The sequence below is a fragment of the Neoarius graeffei genome, chromosome 26 (genome assembly GCF_027579695.1).
Source record: "Neoarius graeffei isolate fNeoGra1 chromosome 26, fNeoGra1.pri, whole genome shotgun sequence".
NCBI lineage: Eukaryota > Metazoa > Chordata > Actinopteri > Siluriformes > Ariidae > Neoarius > Neoarius graeffei.
Genome location: NC_083594.1, coordinates 12,869,470 through 12,892,091, shown reverse-complemented (window position 1 = coordinate 12,892,091; position 22,622 = coordinate 12,869,470). Strand labels below are relative to the sequence as shown.

At 44.7% G+C, this 22,622-nt stretch overlaps 1 protein-coding gene across 1 annotated transcript in view; it reads right to left on the bottom strand.

Moving 5' to 3' along the window:
• The window catches only part of tasora (transcription activation suppressor a), a 71,220-nt gene that overhangs the window by 36,236 nt on the left and 12,362 nt on the right, over positions 1–22,622 (bottom strand). Inside the window, exons 2-3 of the mRNA XM_060910281.1 lie at positions 6,517–6,662; positions 5,036–5,122 (exon numbers count right to left, since the gene is read on the bottom strand). Of these exons, the coding sequence (XP_060766264.1) occupies positions 5,036–5,122; positions 6,517–6,662 (233 nt within the window). The remainder of the gene's footprint in view (positions 1–5,035; positions 5,123–6,516; positions 6,663–22,622) is intronic.

Genomic DNA, 22,622 nt, shown 5'->3' with positions numbered 1-22,622 from the left:
AGGGCTACGTTATCAATATCACGATTAACATCGAACTTGTTATTGTTGTTAACCTTATTATAGGCTGTATTCAGTCACGTGACTTGTTTGCGAGTTTCCTTCCGGTGAATGAAGTGCCGGTCAGTCAAACCGATTTGGCGGATGTTACGTAAAGAGCTAGTGAAAGTGTCTCAGACTATTTTCGCAGTTTAGAGCCCAATGCACGGTCAAGATACCTTCAGAAAGTTGCCCTTTGCAATGGGATAGACCCTTACACGCTAGTAAAGAAGGACTTTTCCTACGAGTTGGAAAATTATCCATCCGTTGAGTCCCAGACAGCTCAAACTACCTGCTGCTGCAGACATTGTTCTACACGCACACATTGATGAAAACCTGGACGAGCATGGAGGCAAACAGCATTTTATATATGGCTGGGTTAAAGATGTGTGGATCAGGACACTACAAGATAAATCCTATCTTGTTTTTGCCAGAGTAAGGATGAATTTTTTAGGGCTTTTTGTACACGTCTTTGCGATGGTTGCTAGGACGCTACAAGTTTTAGTATCGGGTGTAAACAAACCACAGTTGCTCGATTCTCAATCCTCCCTACTCTTCTCTTCCGGTAAATCATTCACAAAGATTCAAAGAAACCCCTTTAAAGACCTGGGTAATTACGTGTATTATATACACTATATTGCCAAAAGTATTCGCTCACCTGCCTTGACTCACATATGAGCTTAAGTGACATCCCATTCCTAATCCATAGGGTTCAATATAACGTCGGTCCACCCTTTGCAGCTAGAACAGCTTCAACTCTTCTGGGAAGGCTGTCCACAAGGTTTAGGAGTGTGGTTATGGGAATTTTTGACCATTCTTCCAGAAGCGCATTTGTGAGGTCACACACTGATGTTGGACAAGAAGGCCTGGCTCTCGGTCTCCGCTCTAATTCATCCCAAAGGTGTTCTATCGGGTTGAGGTCAGGACTCTGTGCAGGCCAGTCAAGTTCATCCACGTCTTTATGGACCTTGCTTTGTGCACTAGTGCACAGTCATGTTGGAAGAGGAAGGGGCCAGCTCCAAACTGTTCCCACAAAGTTAGAGCATGGAATTGTCCAAAATGTCTTGGTATGCTGAAGCATTCAGAGTTCCTTTCACTGGAACTAAGGGGCCAAGCCCAGCTCCTGAAAAACAACCCCACACCATAATCCCCCCTCCACCAAACTTTACACTTGGCACAATGCAGTCAGACAAGTACCGTTCTCCTGGCAACCACCAAACCCAGACTCGTCCATCAGATTGCCAGATGGAGAAGCGCGAGTCGTCACTCCGGAGAACGCGTCTCCACTGCTCTAGAGTCCAGCGGCGGCGTGCTTTACACCACTGCATCCGACGCTTTGCATTGCACTTGGTGATGTATGGCTTGGATGCAGCTGCTCGACCATGGAAACCCATTCCATGAAGCTCTCTGCGCACTGTTCTTGAGCTAATCTGAAGGCCACATGAAGTTTGGAGGTCTGTAGTGATTGCAGAAAGTTGGCGACCTCTTCGCACTATGCGCATCAGCATCCGCTGACCCCGCTCTGTCAGTTTACGTGGCTGAGTTGCTGTCGTTCCCAAACACTTCCATTTTCTTATAATACAGCTGACAGTTGACTGTGGAATATTTAGGAGCGAGGAAATTTCACGACTGGATTTGTTGCACAGGTGGCATCCTATCACAGTTCCACGCTGGAATTCACTGAGCTCCTGAGAGCGACCCATTCTTTCACAAATGTTTGTAAAAACAGTCTGCATGCCTCGGTGCTTGATTTTATACACCTGTGGCCATGGAAGTGACTGGAACACCTGATTCCGATAATTTGGATGGGTGAGCAAATACTTTTGGCAATATAGTGTACGTGTTAGTTTACAATATGGCGAACATGATCAAACAGTAAACAAAAATGCATCTGAGGACTTAAGCGTCTCCTGAAGTTCAAAACATCACGAAATAACGGAAAATGGCCAGAAAAAGTTATTTACGAATCCAAACGAAATAAATAAGAGGAATTTACAAACCTTTCACAAACTCGAGTGTTCTTTGACTCGGCTCCCTTTGAGGTTCAAGAACCACCTTTCTCGTCGTCTTTTGGCAAAATGCTTTGCTTTTTCACCCTTTATCACTTCACCAGGAGCCCGGAAGAAACTTATCAGTTTCACAGTTTGTTCGACTCGAGCAGCCCAAAACACTACAAGTGTAGGGCATTTTAACAACCGGCAAAGCGCCCCAGTAACAGTAACACTTTGTGAACAGTGAACTTAACTGACCACCACTTCATGTCTTGCTTATCTAATGAGGCAGATGTGACGTCGGATGCAACCCACCTATTAACCTCTTAAAGGAGAACTGAAGTCATTTTTAAACTTGCTTTATTTCTTAATTAACGTGTTATTCAATTACGTTTTCGGTCTTAGTAACCTTATATTGTGACTCATATTGGCAACTAATTGCAATTAAATATTATACTTATCGGCCTATTCGGTTTTCAGCCATGTTGAATTTAGTTCGTTTGGTCCACGGCAGGCGTCGCTTATCCGCGCGATCTTCACGAGACTTGTGCGAGACTTCGAAGCGTGAAGTGTCAGTCAGGCGTTCGTGCCGCCATTTTGAAAACTGTTTTCCAAACGAAATACTGCACAACAACGAGTTTAAATGACGATTACTGCCTACTTTTTTCAAATTTTCCTGATTACTATCAAAACGAACAAAACTTCCGGCTTGATTACATCAGCATTCGAAAGAGGACGCGCGCGTGTCTTTTGACAAGGTTGGCAGATGTCGGTCACTTTGATTTCCGCTGTACGTTTTACTTCCGTCCTACGATGTCTCACACAGGTCTCAACGAATCTCGTTTACGGCCATTGCTTTGACATATAGACTGATAAGTTACATAACGTATTTCAAACACTCATAACTTGCTACAGCAGTGACAAAATAGCGATCAAAAATGCATTCCGATATTTAATAAAATAAGATAAATAGAATTTTGATTTTTAAAAAAAATTGCCTTCAGTTCTCTTTTAAAGGTCTCATTGCATCATTTTTTAATTAATTGTGCGGTGGTCTCTAGTATGAATGAATGCCCTGTGAGCTGGTTTTGGTGAAAAAAAATAATATGCTGTGGTTCTCCTGTTTCAGGCTGTTCTAGTTTGGTGGAGGAGTGGGTGGCGGGAGAACGACAGGATTTCAGCTCTTACTCATTAATATTCATGACATGTAAACGTGTTATCTCTGATTGCTGTTAGCCAATCAGTAAACGTGTTACCTCTGATTGGCTAACAGCACTGTGACGCTACCTCCAGTGGGTGAGAACAAGCGGATGTGGGTGTCTTTGTAAAAACTGTTTTGATTGGCTATTATGGTCTCAACATTGATGGTTTGACCAATAACAATGTAGATAACACGAATTTTACATCACGTTCAACGAGATTTAAACGAGACTATTTGTAAGTCGCCATCTTTAATGTGTAAACATCGTTGGAGTTAATAAAGTTTGAACAGCATGAAGGAACATACCCCAACCCCCTGAAATTAATTAAAAAAAAAAAAAAAATTCTCAACGGATTTGGCATAATATAAAAAGGTCGTTTTTTACTCAGAAAAAGTGGAAATCCGCCGAAAAGCGGAAAACTCTCATCCCTGCCTAGCTTGTGACCATGTCATGCATGCTAACGTGGAGAATATGAACATGCTATTTTGTAACAAAAACCTTCGAACAAAAAGTTCACGTTTTACTTACAGCTTGTGAGCTGGTGGTCGATCGTCTTGACGGTACAGATCCAGGGATTAAAAACAACCTCAAAGCAAAACCACTACTGAAGGCACCGAAGTTTGAAAAGTCACTGTGGTTGAAATGATCAGAACACAGTACTAACGCTGCATTATACTTCGCTGGTGGTGTTCCAAAGATAAATTCCAACCATTTCTTCTTCACCTCTTCTATCTTGCAACGTTGCTCCGCTTAGGTTTCATTTCTGTCTGCGGCTCCAGCCCGACTTTGGACGCTCGTAACTCGGGCAGGGGAGCTCCCAGCCTCCCCAAACTTGGCAGCCAGCAACCTCTGCCCTCTCCCCAACGAACCAGTGCTGCTAGGGTGGGCTAGCCCCACGCCTCGGGACGTAATTTGCCCCGAGACGAGCCGTGACGCTCCGCTTAGGTTTCGTTTCTTTCGTCGGCTCCAGCCCGACTTTGAATGCTCGTAACTCGCGCAGGGGAGGTCCCAGCCTCCCCAAACTTGCAACGTTGATGCGTTACTGCCACGAACTTGTTCAGCCATGTTTTCAACTTGCTGTTAGGTCCTCTTCGTTAGCTACTGACGAGATGGGCTCTGCTATCTCTCCTTGCGCTTAAATCCGAACTTTCTTCCCGTGGGCGGTCTCAAGCCAAGGTGGGCGAGGCCATGAACACTAATTTTCGAAGTGACGCAAGTTCGTAGGGCTTTTTCAGATCCGCTCGTTTTTCCGACTATTTTCTTTCATAAGCTAATACAGGGAATGGGAGTAGAATTACGGTACATTTTCACATGCAGCATGCATATGCAACTCGGAGTGAACTACGGTATTTCAAAAAGAGCCAGTATTAAACGTTTTTGATGGAAGGGCACCTTTAAACTCCTAGGCCTCACTGATCACAAGGAGGTTCATGGAAAGCTTTTTTTTTTTTTCCCTTAACTGGAAATCTTTCCTGAAAGTTGAGAACATCTGGTCCATCAGGAATCAGCCAGCAACATTTGTTAATTTAGTCTATGGAATATTTTAGAACTGTTAAACTTTCAGAAAATAATTTTTAATTCACTCGTGTGAGTGAGTAAGTTGTCGGATTTTATATACTACTGCGTAAAGCATCACTTATCACTGACGAACAATTTTTGGTTCCATTTAAGAGCCTTGAACAGCATAAATGCTAAGATGACACGTGGAAAATGTAGCACCAAAGTAAGTAAATAAAAAATAAATCCGAAACACAACATGAAAGGTTCTTTAGGGAGACAAAACATGTCTGAAATAGCCCGACTCACCTTATCAGAAAGCAGGAAACAGTAGGACTCCGCCAGTTCTTTATCGGTGCGTCCGTCCTGCTTCAGCTCTTTTCTCTTCTCAATGAACTGCACAGAAACATTACAGTGATTTTAACCTTCACCGAGTTTCTCACTATTCAGAGACAGATAAATCATTTCCCTGGAACAAGCAGATTAACACATCCAGATGTTTCTTTTCCTTAAATCGTATTTGCTCAGCAGACAGGCAGATTCAATCGGCTGCGATTTCACTAGAACACTATTTTTATTTTCTTGTCCAACAACCAGAGAGCAAGCCTGCTTCCAATTTACTTTCACAAAACAAAAAAGCTTCCGGATCACGCGGTCTGCTTCCTGACACACAGCACATGAAGATCGGTCTGGTTGTCAGTCGGATCCAGAATTACCACATGGATTAAATACCTTACACAGACTACGTTCAGACTGCACCCTGAAACGACCCATATCCGATTTTTTTGCCCATATGCGACCTGTATCCGATTTGTTATTGACAATCTGAACGACACAGATCCGATTTTTTTCACATGCGACCCAGGCCGCTTGGATATGTGGTCCTAATTCCGATGCATATTCGTTATTTTCACATGCGACTGCAGTCTGACCGGACAGGTCGCATTCATGCGACCTACACGTCATCGACAAGAGACAAACGTCACTATTCTGCGTTGGCTAATCCCGCCTCTTTGATGGAAAACAACAGCAGAGAAGCGCAGCACGTCAACATCCCACCACTCCTGGCTGCGACTCCGCATCCATACCCTCCTTTCAAAGGAGGTTGCTGCCACGGCCCCACACAGCGCCTGGACCAAAGCCCTTGCCCTCCTGCTTCTCAATCGCCTCCACAATACCAGGTTATTGTGTGAGTTCCGCCGCCGCCACAAAAACCACATCGCCAGGTCTCGCCTCATCTCCATGCTTTGCTTGCAAACTTGAAGAGTGCGCTTTTTTTGGTTTACGTATTATGTAGATGTGCTTATTACGTGTCAATTTGCGCATGCGGGACACTTTTGGGTCGTTTTCCGTTCATATTGGAGATCGCATACAAGTCTCATATAATTGGTAATGTGAACGGCCTAACAAAAAAATTGGATTTCACAACAAATCGGATATGGGTCGTTTCAGGTTGCGGTCTGAACGTAGTGACAGTTAAGAGCCTGATCTTTACAGAGCCAGGAGCACGAAAAAGATGTGCAAAGGTGCGCATGTCCTTGTTAAATAATGCTTTTTTTTTAATATCCATTTCTTATTAGCCCTTAGATTATATGGATTGTCTGATAGATAAAGTCCTTATGAATGACTTGTTACTATAGAAACAATTAGCACATCAATAAAAACCTGTGATCTGATTTACAACCATTACGTTCAGAGCTGCTGTTCTAGAACATAAAATTAACGCCTTTTGTGAAAGTGTCACCTTTACAGAAACATGAGGCTAAGAGTTCTTTGCTAAATGAGCTCACGTCTTTCTCCAGGCGCTCGTTGTGGACGAGGCGAGGTTTGGAGTACACAAAGTTCGCTTTCGAGGCAGGATCCTTGTGGCTAGAGGTGATTATGTTGAGGATTTCTGCAAACTCTCTCGACTCTGAGGACAAATACTGGAACAGAGCTAAGGACAAAAGACAAGACAATCAGGTTAGCAGTCCATATTGGGTGAAATTACCGCTTTGAAAATAAAGTTTCTCCAGATTTAAACAATAAATCTGGACACAGGAAAAAACACCGAATGAAAAAAAAAACAAAAACCCTCACTATCCCTAAATTAAGTTATTTGTAGTGTCATAAAAACCCTGCAGTATTTCTGAAAAATAGTACTCGCTGAAATATCGGGAATTATCATTCTACATACAGGACACTTTTTCCACGTATTCTATTCCCTCCTAGCGGGTTTCGTTCATTCGGTTTCATATGCATGTTAGCATATCCTACATGTACTCTACCCAACAGAGAATGAGCGTTCAATATGGTTTACGATATTGCACGTTGTCAAGACATGACGTCACACGTCGGAGCTGATGCGAATATTCAATGAGAGAGTTTTCTGCTGCGCGTGCGCAGAAGCATTGCTTTATCTGCCAGGAAAGAGAAAGACACGCTGCACACCTGAAAGGCTACCAAAACTTCATTAAAATACTCATGCATATTTACGAGAAAAAAAAAAAAAAAAAAACACACCAACGGACATCAAAAAACTGGAAGAGAGACACGTTGGAGACATAAAACGTTCGAGCTAGTGAGTGACTAACAATTTGTAAACGAACATGGCTGCCAGGTGTGAAGGAAATTTAGTGAATGAACATTCCTATTCTCTGTGTTGAGCTCAAGTGGCCTAGCGTACTGAGAAAAATTGTTTTCCCACAAGCCGCCTTTCTGTGTCCTTGACTCAACGGCTGGTGATAAGCAGGCTGCCTTGTTTATGTTTCATGTTATGTTATGCCTAACCGCCCATCCGCTGCGCATCTCGGAGCACACCAGGTGCATGCTCTAACAAAGAATCGATGTTTAGATTCAAGGGCAAGCCTCGAGCCAATCACGTGCAGACGCGAGCAGGAGGCGAATGCCTTTAGAGTATAATAGATAACAGCCACTAACACACAACTCGGAGTGCGCACTCTCGGCATCACCTGAGGTGGTGTCTTCTTTTCCTGTTTTATAAGATCTACTATAATAAATAACTGAAAAGACAACTGCTAAGAGTTCTGAAGTGTTTATTAGAAGTTTCCATTACACAGGTTTGCCTTGTTAAATGCGGAAGATTTTGAGAGAATTTTGAACGGGAAAGACGCATTGAACACCCTGTAAGATTGTATGTGTGTTCTCGTGCATAGCTGTACTGAACTTATGACCTGTTCACATCCTGGTAAACGTGCATAGCCGCGAGAACATACTCTTCTGCTCTTCTCTGTACCTTCTAGTTTCGCTGAAACCACATTCCTGGACCCTCCTGTTCTAGGGGGTGTACATTCTGCTCTTTCATGTATAATAAAAACGACTCCTTATCTGGCGAGTTCACCTTGTGCCCCCGGGCCCCTTACCTATCTTGTCACGAAAGCTTCTGATGTATATAAACCCTGCTCTTTTTGTGCATCACTGAGCAGTGCCTGAATAAACCAGATTGATTTCATTCGTGTGGTTTGTTTTCTCCCTGCTCCAGAGCGCTCTTACGTCAACGCATCTGAACTGAGACAGACACAGGTTCTAACAATTTGGTGACCCCGACGTGATACTCTCAATCAGGTAAGACATGTTTGATTGACTACCTGGTTGGCAGTAGTTTCGTAGTGTCCTACGGAGGACAGTTTTCCCTGGTTCGAGTCCAGGAAGAGCGCGCTATACAAATTTGTACTATATTTGTTGTCTGTTCCTCTTCAGATCCGTTTGTTGTCATTGTACGATGGGAAGCTCGTTCCCTAAGCCTGCGCCAGGGGAAACCCCGGCCGAATGGATGACTAGGTGCGGTTTTGCTTATTATGTTTCTCCCTGGCTCGATAATTTGGCAGGTTGGACTGAGGCCAACCCTCAAATTCCTTCCTATCCTCGTCAAGGTACATTCGATCCTGGTTATCTTGCATCAGCCTATCGCATGATTTATGAGGGATTAGGGGACCCCGGTTGGGATCGCCCGTATATGCGGGAGGGTTACGCTAAGTGGTATGACATGAAAAAGGTATGGGATAATTTTAAACAGGCCTATACTCCCCGTTCAGTCTTGAAGTCCATCCCGAAGCCTCGATCTGCGCCCGTTACTACAGAAACGGTGGAGGCGGCGTTGGGAAAATCTAAATCTCCTTCTGCTCCTCCAGCCTCGTTAGACAGTAAACCTCCGCCTTACAGTAAGACCGGAAAAGCTACTGGTAAATCGTCGTCATCTGTAAAAACGATTCCTAAAATTTATCCGTCCCTGGCTGCTGTGTCTGCGTGCCCCCCCCCCACGGTTGACAGAGGGCAGCGCCCTGGAGGGATAAAAGGTGCGCCTGCATCAGCCAAGACCGGCAAAGACGAAGAAAGCAGTGACGACACCGATGATGACACTGATGATGATGATTGGGATAATCCCGATGGTGTGGGTCCAGACGCCGGCTCGCGTCCTTATCCGCCACAAAACGCTGCTTGTGTATGGGTTGCAAAGCGCAGTGGTATTGATATAACTCCTCCGTCCCCGTCGGCTCTTAAGGACATCATCTCACTTCTTCCGTCACCCGACAAGCCTCTGCTCTTCGTTGATCAGTTAATTAATGTTTCTCGTAACTGTCAGCTAACGGGAGCCGACTACCGGTTTATTCTGCAGAATAAATTAGGAGGCGCATACGATGAGACGGCCCTGTTAGAAAACGTACAGGTCCTCCGCCCCGTCAACGATATTGCTGTTAATGTTAAGGAGGAATTGCCTCCGGTAGGGGAAAACGGTCGCCCTCGCCAGCGCACCGTGTCTACCTTCTTTTGGAAAGACACGCCGGACGCGCTGCAGCAGCTTCGCGAGCAGTTGACGCGATACCTGCTCGCCTTAAAACAAGCAAATAGAGACCTGTCACAGGTCACTAATTGCAAACAGGAGCGTTCTGAGCTGACGTCGGCTTTCTGGAAGCGCTTTGGGGAAGTTTGGCAACATTTGGGAGGTCTTGAACTTGATTTGGCAAACCCGAACCCAATGTTCTTGTCCACCTTTCTGTCTAATTGTCGCCCCGAAATACAGAGCGTATTAAAACATCACTGGAGTGACCGGAATAATCTGGTCCTCCGTCAGGCCGGGGAGCGGGTGCGCACGTTGGAGAGCGATGGTCTTTTAGACTGTAAAACGAATAAAGCATGTTTATCCGTCGTGCCGGGCGGACGAGCGGAGGGACGACAGGAGAGGGGTCGCCGAACGGGACCGCGCGGCGGGGGAGGGAGGAGAAATGGAAAGTGCCACTATTGTGGAAAAGAGGGGCACTGGATAAGAGAATGTCATGCGAAACAGCGAGATGAGCAGGAACGCGAGAAACCCGTCATGCGCGCCGGTTCAAGCCCCACAGGGCAGAGAGATCCTGCCCGCCCATAGGGCTGCCCTCAGAGCGATGAAACCCCGACCGTTGCTATGTTAAATCTTTTATTCAGCTCCCCTCTTAACGAAGATCTTCCCACTATTGTTTTATGCCTGGCAGGGACTGAATATCCTTTTTTACTCGACACCGGGGCTACCATGTCCTCAGTGGGGAGGGAATATGCGGGTCCTTTATCTACACGGTCTGTAAGCTCTGTGGGAATAGAAGGGGTTCCTTTCCATTCCAGTTGCACGCCCCCCCTTTCTGTTACTTGTGCCCTTGATCCTTTACTGAAGTTTTCTCACTCCTTTGTTTGCATGCCTGATTGCCCTTTTAACCTGCTTGGACGGGACCTCATGAGCCTCCTAGGGCTCTCTATTTCTTTTAGTGGCTCACACATGGTTGTTGACATACCAGACGACACTTCGTCGGCTGCTCTTGCCCTCACCTCCCTTTCTCTTCCCCATAACCTTCTCAATGCTGCTTGTGCCGTTACCCACCTCACACCCTCTCTTTCTGACCTTCCAGCTTCTCTTTGGGCGGAACATAAGGACGAGGTGGGCTTTGTTAACTGTACCCCTTACGAGGCGGTCATTAAACACTCTTCGCCAGTATATGTAAAACAGTACCCCCTTTCCCCAGCTAAACTGTCTGGCATTGATGATGTTCTGTGTTCTCTCCTAGAGCAAGGTGTGGTTGTTCCCTGTGTCAGCCCTTATAACACCCCAGTGAACCCGGTGCGGAAGCCCAACGGCACGTGGCGTTTCACCCAGGACTTGCGTAAGATTAATGAGTTAATTATCCCAGTCGCCCCATTAGTTCCAGACGTTCCCTCTCTTATGGCCTCGATTCCGTGTGAACATGCGTTTTTCTCTGTGATTGACCTCTGTTCTGCCTTTTTCAGCGTCCCTGTGGGCTGTGAGACACAGCCCCTGTTTGCTTTTACGCATAGGGGTAAGCAGTACACCTGGACCAGGTTACCTCAAGGGTATGTTGATTCTCCTGCGGTCTTCACAGCCGTGGTTAGGGACGCCTTGGCCGATTTGTGCCTCCCCTCGGGCTCCTCCGTGCTCCAATACGCGGATGATCTTCTGGTAACGGCGGAGGACGAGGACCTTTGCGCTAAAGCCACACTCGCTCTCCTCTCTCTTCTGGCGCAAGAAGGTTTCAAGGTCTCACGAACTAAGCTTCAGTTCTGCCTCCCCACTGTTCGATATCTGGGTCACGATCTCTCCCAGGGCTCCCGCAGGCTCAGCCCCGAGCGTGTGCAGGTCATCCTAGACACTCAGGTGCCTGCCACCAAACACGCCCTCATGGCTTTTCTGGGACTTATCAATTACTGCCGCCAGTGGATTCCTGACTGTTCCACCTATGACAAGTGTCTGCGCTCTGCAATTCTGCACTCGGACCCTTTGACTCAGCCCCTGGTGTGGTCTGATGAGATGCTGACGGCCTTCAAGGCCTTGAAACAGGCTTTATGCTCGGCCCCTGCTCTCGGACTTCCGAATTACCGTTTGCCGTTTCATTTATATGTGTGCAACCAGCAGGGAACTGCGTCTGGGGTTTTGGCGCAGGAGCACGGGGGGGGTATGCGGCCTTGTGCGTTCCTCTCTAAAACTCTTGATTCTGTGGCACAGGGTCTCCCTGCTTGCCTCAGGGCGGTGGCTGCATGTGCTGTCATGGTCACGGACGCTGAACGGCTGGTTTTGTCTCACCCGCTCGTTCTCCACACCTCACATGATGTAGTGCACGTTTTAAAGAACCTCAGTACCCAGCATTTATCTGCGCAGCGTCGCTCTGGATACGAGTCTATTCTTTTGGCCACCGAAAACCTTACTGTTAAGCCCTCCTCCTCCTTTGATTCTCTCGCGCACGCGCTTCAGCGCCTCCTCAATTCACAGGATGATTTTCTTCCTTCTGAAACACACGACTGCATTTCTAGCATTCTTTTCGAGACAAGTATCCGCCCCGACTTACGCTCCACCCCGTTACTTTCAGGTGATTCGCTGTTTGTGGACGGCTCGTGCTCACGCCCCTCTGACGGCGTTTTCGTGTGTGGTTATTCTGTGTGCCGCCTTCCTGATGAAACTGTTGAAGCTTTTTCTCTTCCTTTCTCCTCGGCTCAGGCTGCCGAACTATACGCTCTAACCCGTGCATGTGTTATTGCTCAGGACACAGACGTCACTATCTACACTGACTCACGTTACGCTTTCGGCGTTGCTCACGACTTTGGTCGGATTTGGGCTTCGCGTGGGTTCACCACTGCAGACGGTAAGCCCATTTCTCATTCTTCGCTTGTTACTGATCTTATTACAGCGTGTCTTCTCCCGCGCTCTTTAGCCATTGTTAAGACTCGTGCTCATTGTATTGGGGACTCTTTTGAGATCAGGGGAAACTCTCTCGCCGATCGCATTGCCAAAGCCGCGGCTGCCTCCGGTGTTTTTCCGCCTTCGCTTACTCTCTCCCTGGTCTCATCCAGCCGTATGATTAGTGCCGTTCTTCCGGACATTGACTTGATCTCCCTCCAGGCCTCCGCTTCGGCCTCAGACAACCATTTCTGGGACTCATGCGGCGCGCAGCCGTCTGACGGCGTTCGGATCGATGCTCAGGGCCGCCTTTGTTTGCCTAGACATTGCACTCCATTTCTCGTCCGCGAGTTTCATGGTCCCACTCACCGCGGACGAAGGGGGGTAGTGGAGGATTTATCCAAAATATTTTGCATCGACAAAATACACACCGATGTACATCACATTCTAGACAGATGTTTAACGTGCGCCCAGAATAATCCATCTAAACCAGGCGCGGTACATCAGCACCTTCCCATACCTGACACGCCGTTCCAGGAATGGCAGATTGACTTTACTCACATGCCAAAACAGGGCCCCTTTAAGTATCTCTTGGTCATGGTCGACAAATTCTCACGATGGGTGGAGGCTTTCCCTTGCGGGAAAGAAGACGCTCGCACGGCGGTAAACAAATTGACGCAAGAAATCATTCCGCGTTATGGTCTCCCGGTAGGGATAGACTCTGACAAAGGTACGCCGTTCACCTCTAAGGTGACACAAGAACTGTGTAAAGACTTAAAGATCCATTGGCGTTTCCACATCCCGTACCATCCGCAGTCCTCCGGCATTGTGGAGCGCGCAAACAGAACAATCAAGGGTAAGCTGCGTAAAGCCATGCAAGAAGCTGGTACTAAAAATTGGGTACAAGTTTTGCCTTTAGTTCTCGCTGACATGCGAATGACCGCTCAAGTGGCCCTCGACAACCTGTCTCCGTACGAGCTCGTGATGGGCCGGCCTTTTCCTACACCCTGGCGCAGAGGTATGCAGGCTATAGGAACGAGTGATCTTGATGTACATCTCAGTGAGTACGCCGTGGGTCTCATGCGGGTGTTGGATGAGTACTGGACGAGACTAAATTCCAAAAAGCCTCCCATTCCTGAGGCACCCACTCACCCCTTTGAGGTAGGGGATAAAGTGTTGGTAAAGAAATTTGCGAAATTAGGCGCTCCTTTGGAGGAACCGCCCTACAGTGAACCCACGGATGTGCTCGCTGTAACTCGAACGGCTGTACTAACTGACCTTTTTCCACAGTGGATCCACGCCAGCCGAATCAAGAAGGCTCCAATAGTAAATTGAATCTATGATGATGATGTCTAACAGGTTTTTGTGTTACAGAAGGTTGTTGTGACAACAGCTGACGGCCTTTTCAGGGATCCTCTCCCCAGCATCTGGAATAATCCGGTTTCGGCTGATCTACAAAGAGGGGATGGTCGGGGAGTCCTGCAGACTTCTGGGCTAAAGAATCTGAAAGACACGTGAGCCTGGGCTACCTTCAACTATCTACATCCTGTGGACACAGAAAGAACAAAGTCAGTGACCAGTATGACTTTCCTTCTGGTATTGGTCTTAGTGCTTGGAGCAGGGAATCCCGCTCAAGCCAGCCACGAGGACAACGTTTTTTGGCAATTTGCCAACTGGACTGCTAAACAACATACTAATGAATCATGTTATGTCTGTCATTTAATGCCTGTGAGCTCAGCATCTGTGTCTCTCGCTCCTAGGTCGCAGAACGGCTCGTTTGGCGCCTTACAACAGTTAGCTCGCTCATGTTTAACTTTGGTGTGTCTGGGAGGGTATACAGTTAATCAAACACACACTCATTCCGAATTCTCTAACCACTCGCAGGTAAAAGGCTTGCACAATTGTCACAAGAACACGTCGAATAACCTAACTGATTGCTTAAAATCTATACGAACGATGCGGAAGTTTTGGATTCCAGAAATGTTTCGACCTCAAGGGTTCTCGGCTCAGGTACCACCAAAATTTGTGTTCCCAGTGTGTGTAGAACGACAGGGAAATACGAACTTTTCATTAGGACTGCTCTCCCGACAGCATTGTGGAACAATCCTGGATGAGTATAATTCTTCGAGTACATATGAAGCCTATCTTCAAAATGCCACATGTACATCTTCCCGGAACTGCTCTGTCATTGCCCCCGACATAGTAGGCACCGACCCGTTAGGCGATGATTGGTATTGGGTCTGCGGGACAGGAGTTTATCTCTCCCTTCCATTTATGTGGAACGGACGTTGTGGTCTAACACAATTTAAAAGCAAAATCATGATTGTCTTGCCATCAGGTAAGTCTCCGGGACGTCCGCGCACCAGGCGTTCTGTAAGCGACGATTCCTTCCCGCCGCCCGAACATCAATTAGAAAGCAAATGGAATAAATTCTGGCAATCATTAGTTCCCCAATACGGTCTAACCCAGGTCTGGAATCAACTGGAAGTGACTCACTATCGTCTGGCTACCTTCGTTAACGCCACTAACGCCGCCATAGAAGGCATCCGTGTCGAGTTAACAGCATTGCGCTTAATGACTACTCAAAATCGCATGGCCCTGGACATTTTCCTCGCCAAGGAGGGTGGTGTCTGTGCTATGGTAGATGATTCATGCTGCACTTTCGTCCCCGCTAATGATGATCCGAGTTTAGGTGACATTACACGTCAGCTAGAAAAAATGCGACAAGTAGCCCATGATTTAAAAATGGACGAGCAGGCCAGCTCTACTTGGGGCTGGGGGTGGCTGCATGTCCTCTTTGGGGGACTGGCCCCATACATCTCTATGATTATTCCTGTACTGGTGATTGGTCTTCTCGTTTGCATATGTGGCCCTTTTCTGTTTCGTTGCTGTATGGATAGGATCTACAATATGATGGTTGCGCACTCTGGTTACACCCCTATGTCTGCCAATACATTAGAGTCTAAACTGTAGTTATACTCTGTAAACAAAGTATAAAAGAGGGGATTGTAAGATTGTATGTGTGTTCTCGTGCATAGCTGTACTGAACTTATGACCTGTTCACATCCTGGTAAACGTGCATAGCCGCGAGAACATACTCTTCTGCTCTTCTCTGTACCTTCTAGTTTCGCTGAAACCACATTCCTGGACCCTCCTGTTCTAGGGGGTGTACATTCTGCTCTTTCATGTATAATAAAAACGACTCCTTATTTGGCGAGTTCACCTTGTGCCCCCGGGCCCCTTACCTATCTTGTCACGAAAGCTTCTGATGTATATAAACCCTGCTCTTTTTGTGTATCACTGAGCAGTGCCTGAATAAACCAGATTGATTTCATTCGTGTGGTTTGTTTTCTCCCTGCTCCAGAGCGCTCTTACGTCAACGCATCTGAACTGAGACAGACACAGGTTCTAACACACCCGAAAGGAAATATTATTATATATATAAAAAATAATACATACAACAGCAGCAACAACATTATTGGCTGGCTTTTTTCGTGGTATATCAGATATATTCCATTCAGCTACTCGTCTTCGACTCATTCAGTATCATGCTAGCTGAATTGAATATATCTGATATTCTACAAAAAAACCCCAGCCAATATTATTTACATTATATTTTGAGTTCATAGTGCAAAAGTGCATTTCTAAAAGGGTTTGACTTTATAGCTAGATGAAGCATTAACTACCATGTTCGAGTACTCCGGGATGTTTAGTTCCCTGTACAAAGTGACAGATGACTGTTCATTTTCTAAGCAAGTGCACCACACGGAGCTGTAAATCTTCCAACGACGCCAAGATGATAAGATTTGAACGAAGACCTTTCTTCCACTCAAAATGTAAATCAGAGGTGCTTTTGCATAGTTCTTAGAACTGTCGGAGGAAGTTCCGGTTTTCTTGCGTGTGTCTGCACTGCAGAACCTGAGGATGACTGTAGGTCTGAGAATGCTGGTTTGAGGGACTTCAGGGTCGGTACTCTCTCATCACAAGAGGAACCATGAATGATGTAAGCCTACTGTGATTGGTCGAACACGAGCCAATGCAGCACCAGGAACCACCATTTTAAAAAATTTGTGTAAAACGTTAGCCATGTCCACAGCTCTTAACATTAGCACAAAAAAAAAAGAAAAAAAAGAATGAGCTTGAAGTGCAGATTTTACTGAGCCTATATGCGACAGGAGAAATTTCACAATTTTGACGCATCTATGTAAAAAATAAAAACCTTTGCGAGCACTTCCTGTTCACGTCACGTGACGCAAGCCTGCTTGCTAGCTTCAGCGTTTCGGCTGGTGGTGCCGAGACGAACAGAAAAAAAAAGCCCTTGAAGGCATGTAGTTCTCAGGGGAGCTCCCCAGTAGGTACTTCCTCTCAATACGTCCCTAGAACTACTTGGTCCAAAAGCACCTTAGGTATGATGCAAACGATGAGCTTCAGTGAAGTCCATGGACCGACTTTAACCTCTACAGTTGCACTTCCTGCCTGCAGAGTCACTCTTCACCCACACTTAGAAATGAAGGAATTTTTTGAGTGTGCATACATTAAACTTAAACCCGAGCTATGTACATCCAAAAGAGAAATTTTTGCCCAACAATAACATCAACATCTTTGCAATCATTTAAAAAAACAACCAAAAAAAAACCCCACCCTGAAACTCTACATTTTACTCATATCTTTCTCAATTAAATGAAAGAAAATGCCTTTGTAATTATTTAGTTTAACTTTATTTATCCTGGCTGATGTTCAACCACCACCACCTCAACGGCCATTCTGTTCATTATCGTTATAAATACAGCCACATGTAGGAACACCACACAACATCTGTCCAGCTTTTAAACCCAAGTTTTAACCATCAAGTTCCTTGTCACAAAATCATGACTGCTTTCAAATCATCAGACCGCAAAGACATGTGGGTGTAGATCATAATTTGACCGCAAAGGCCAGATGGGTCTCAAACACAGGAAGTCGCACAAACCTTTCCTTCATAGCTGACATCCTGTGTAAAGTAAGAAAACCCACGTTTGACAAAAGGTTCAACACACCAAACCCCTGTGGTGGATTTAAATTGTATCTCAGACACAAATTAAAAGTACTGTCGTCTATTGCAGTTTAAAATAACGTTATCAGCTTCTATACGGACGTCTCATCACAGGAAGTGATTTTCCTGGTCAAGTGTGCTTCAGACTAAACGATTCCGTTTTAAAATTACACGCATATACATACTTGACATTATATATACAGTGGGGCAAAAAAGTATTTAGTCAGTCACCAATTGTGCAAGTTTTCCCACTTAAAAAGATGAGAGAGGCCTGTAATTTTCATCATAGGTATACCTCAACTATGAGAGACAAAACTAGAAAAAAAAAAGTTTTTTTTTTCTCTTTTTTATCAGACATCTAGTTTTTGGGTTTGTTTCCCTGACATGTTTCGACGTACGACTGTCGTCTTCCTCAGAGTGTCACCGGATGTTATTGGTGACGCATCTTTTATCAGCTGATGTTTCTGAAGGCGTGGCCTTCCTGTCTGGTTTGACAGGTCGGTCACGCCTTCTACTGTCTGTTCGTCCCCTGCAAGATGGCACTCCGGGTGTGGGAGAGCATGTATGCTCCCTCATCTCGGTTGATAGTCCTCGGGCTTCGCTTACGGATCTCCATGGCCTCCCTGATCCAGCGCTGATGTTTGTTATCTTCTGTGCGGATGACTCTGGCATTCCCCCAGTCCATAATATGATTTTCCCTTTTGCAGTGATCTGTTATAGCTGACTTATAATTTTCCTGTTGTGCCTTTTCTTTTATTGTTCGGGTTTGTCTTGTAGCTGTCTCCTTTTTGCACTCTTTCTTATGTTCATTTTTTCTTGTGTTGAAACTCCTTCCTGTCTCCCCAATGTAAGTTTTATTGCATAATTGACATGGAATCTCATATATGGTGTTGCATCTGTTGTCCGGATGTATTCTGTCTTTGGGATGAACCAGGATCTGACGGAGTGTTGTGTATGGTTTGACAGGTGTTAATGTTGTGTTTCCTCATTGCTCTTTGAATGCGTTCAGTTATTCCCCTAATGTATGTATGTATGTATGTATGTATGTATGTATGTATGTATGTAACCATACATTAGGGGAATAACTGAACGCATTCAAAGAGCAATGAGGAAACACAACATTAACACACCTGTCAAACCATACACAACACTCCGTCAGATCCTGGTTCATCCCAAAGACAGAATACATCCGGACAACAGATGCAACACCATATATGAGATTCCATGTCAATTATGCAATAAAACTTACATTGGGGAGACAGGAAGGAGTTTCAACACAAGAAAAAATGAACATAAGAAAGAGTGCGAAAAGGAGACAGCTACAAGACAAACCCGAACAATAAAAGAAAAGGCACAACAGGAAAATTATAAGTCAGCTATAACAGATCACTGCAAAAGGGAAAATCATATTATGGACTGGGGGAATGTCAGAGTCATCCGCACAGAAGATAACAAACATCAGCGCTGGATCAGGGAGGCCATGGAGATCCGTAAGCGAAGCCCGAGGACCATCAACCGAGATGAGGGAGCATACATGCTCTCCCACACCCGGAGTGCCATCTTGCAGGGGACGAACAGACAGTAGAAGGCGTGACCGACCTGTCAAACCAGACAGGAAGGCCACGCCTTCAGAAACATCAGCTGATAAAAGATGCGTCACCAATAACATCCGGTGACACTCTGAGGAAAACGACAGTCGTACGTCGAAACATGTCAGGTAAACAAACCCAAAAACTAGATGTCTGATAAAAAAGAAAAAAAAAAAAAACTAACTATATTTAATATAAGACATAATGAACGTAATCGAAATAAATAGGAAAAAAAAAATCCAGAAAATCACATTGCCTGATTTTTAAAGAATTTATTTGCAAATTATGGTGGAAAATAAGTATTTGGTCAATAACAAAAGTTCATCTCAATACTTCGTTATATACCCTTTGTTGGCAATGACAGAAGTCAAACGTTTTCTGTAAGTCTTCACAAGGTTTTCACACACTGTTGCTGGTATTTTGGCCCATTCCTCCATGCAGATCTCCTCTAGAGCAGTGATGTTTTGGGGCTGTCGCTGGGCAACACGGACTTTCAACTCCCTCCAAAGATTTTCTATGGGGTTGAGATCTGGAGAGTGGCTAGGCCACTCCAGGACCTTGGAATGCTTCTTACGAAGCCACTCCTTCGTTGCCCGGGCAGTGTGTTTGGGATCATGGTCATGCTGAAAGACCCAGCCATGTTTCATCTTCAATGCCCTTGCTGATGGAAGGAGGTTTTCACTCAAAATCTCACGATACATGGCCCCATTCATTCTTTCCTTTACACGGATCAGCCATCCTGGTCCCCTTGCAGAAAAACAGCCCCAAAGCATGATGTTTCCACCCCCATGCTTCACAGTAGGTATGGTGTTCTTTGGATGCAACTCAGCATTCTTTCTCCCCAAACACGACAAGTTGAGTTTTTACCAAAAAGTTCTATTTTGGTTTCATCTGACCATATGGCATTCTCCCAATCCTCTTCTGGATCATCCAAATGCTCTCTAGCAAACTTCAGACGGGCCTAGACATTTACTGGCTTAAGCAGGGAGCACTGCAGGATTTGAGTCGCTGGCGGCGTAGTGTGTTACTGATGGTAGCCTTTGTTACTTTGGTCCCAGCTCTCTGCAGGTCATTCACCAGATCCCCCCGTGTGGTTCTGGGATTTTTGCTCACCGTTCTTGTGATCATTTTGACCCCACGGGGTGAGATCTTGCGTGGAGCCCCAGATTGAGGGAGATTATCAGTGGTCTTGTATGTCTTCCATTTTCTAATAATTGCTCCCACAGTTGATTTCTTCACACCAAGCTGCTTACCTATTGCAGATTCAGTCTTCCCAGCCTGGTGCAGGTCTACAGTTTTGTTTCTGGTGTCCTTTGACAGCTCTTTGGTCTTGGCCATAGTGGAGTTTGGAGTGTGACTGTTTGAGGTTGTGGACAGGTGTCTTTTATACTGATAACGAGTTCAAACAGGTGCCATTAATACAGGTAACGAGTGGAGGACAGAGGAGTCTCTTAAAAGAAGTTGTTACAGGTCTGTGAGAGCCAGAAATCTTGCTTGTTTGTAGGTGACCAAATACTTATTTTACTGAGGAATTTACCAATTAATTCATTAAAAATCCTACAATGTGATTTCCTGGATTCTTTTCCCCCATTCTGTCTCTCATAGTTGAGGTATACCTATGATGAAAATTACAGGCCTCTCTCATCTTTTTAAGTGGGAGAACTTGCACAATTGGTGGCTGACTAAATACTTTTTTGCCCCTCTGTATTTATTATATAGAAACGAGTGTTTTACCGGGAAATACGCTACTTATATTTTTCATATGAAATACATCTGGAACATTGAGTGACATTTTACAATATCCTCACTCATGATGAAATCAATCAGTTGCTTTGATCAATTTGGGTTCTTTTCGTTTGTGAATGTGTCGATATAATAAAAAGAAAATCACAAGTTGGCTTGAAGATATGAAGTTTCTCTTCTCGTGTTGGAAAAACTCACATTTTTCATACGAAATACATCACGGATCTGAGTGACATTTAAACCATATTGGCTGGCATTGAGTGATAGATATATTCCATTCAGCTAGCATGATACTGAACGAGCCAAAGACGAGTAGCTGAATGGAATATATCTGATAGACCATGAATAAAAGCCATTATTCTTATTATAATACATGCACATTCCTTTCGTGTGTTCACTGCATCTTTCCCTTTCAAAATTCTCTCAAAATCTTCCATATTTAACAAAGCAAACCTAGCAGCCATGTCTGTTTACAAATTGTCACAGTCGCTTGCTAGCTCGGATGTTTTTACATCTCCGATGTGTCCCTTTTCCAGTTTTTCAATGTCCATTGGTATGTTTTTCTCTTGTAAATATGCATGGAGAATATCTAATGAAGTTTCGGTAGCCTTTCGGGTGTTCAACACGTCTTCCTTTTTCCCGGCGAACAAAGAAACGCTTCTGCGCATGTGCAGCAGAAAACTCTCTCATTGGACATTCGCATCAGCTCCAACATGTGACATGTCAAGACAACCATGCAATATTGTAACAATATTCAACGCTCCTTCACAATTGGGTAGAGTGATGTAATACATGTAGGATAAGCGATATGCTAACAATATTGCATGCTATCGAACCAAATGAATGAAACCCGCTAGAAGGGAATAGAACACGATTTTATTCCATCGAAAAAGCATCCTGAATATATAATAATTCCTGATATTTCACTCCGATGACATCACTCCCAGTGTTTTCCAGGTGAGCATTGTCAAAACGGTAAACCGGTTCAAAATTTAAATTCTTTTGATTAATTTGCGGTTTTTTTTGGTGTGGATGAGTCTATATAATACAAAGAACATTACACGGTGGTGTGAAGATATGAAGTTTATATTTGAGTGGTGAATGTATTTCACAAGTGAGCGACACGAACGTGTGAAATATTTTTTCAACATGAGAAAATAAAGTTCATATCTTCGCAGCACTATGTAATGTTCTTACTCATATTATACGCACATACATACATACGGTATTATGTATTTGCTTGTTAAAGCAATAACTATGGCGATACAGACTGCCGTTTTGAGGAAAATATACATCATATCGCTCACACTTAGTTAGCTTGCTGCTAACAAAAGACGAACATTCAAGTGTTCATGCTTTTCCTCCCCATTTTATAGCTCGAACACACTGAGGTCAGAAAGGACTGAGCTCTGGCTTCACACTTCTTAGGCAAGTCAAATACAGCATAATACACACTACTTCATCGCAAACTTCCGTAAATATTTACGTCAGATTTTGGCGACGTTGTAAATATGCTCTACATTGGTTTCTTGTTCTAGAACTAGGTTTCATGCTAAAATACAGTACAGTCAGTCTGCACAAAGCAAGTAACTTTTTACCTCAGGGCTCCGTAGTAAGTCTCAGACACGTCAAAGTAACAAGCAAACAAAAACTACATTTCTTACACGAGAAACAGGTCGTTCAACCATAAAGCCAACTTTAAACCTGGACTTAAAGTGCATATCATGGGTAAATTCAGGAGCAAGATCAATGTAATTCTCCTATTTTATATTAAACTTTAGTCAAATATCCGTAACATTCTGCATTCTCTGCAATTTTTTTTTACCTTGCGCAATACCAGAAAAATTCAGTTGAAATCAAGCCATTTGAGGCGAATTG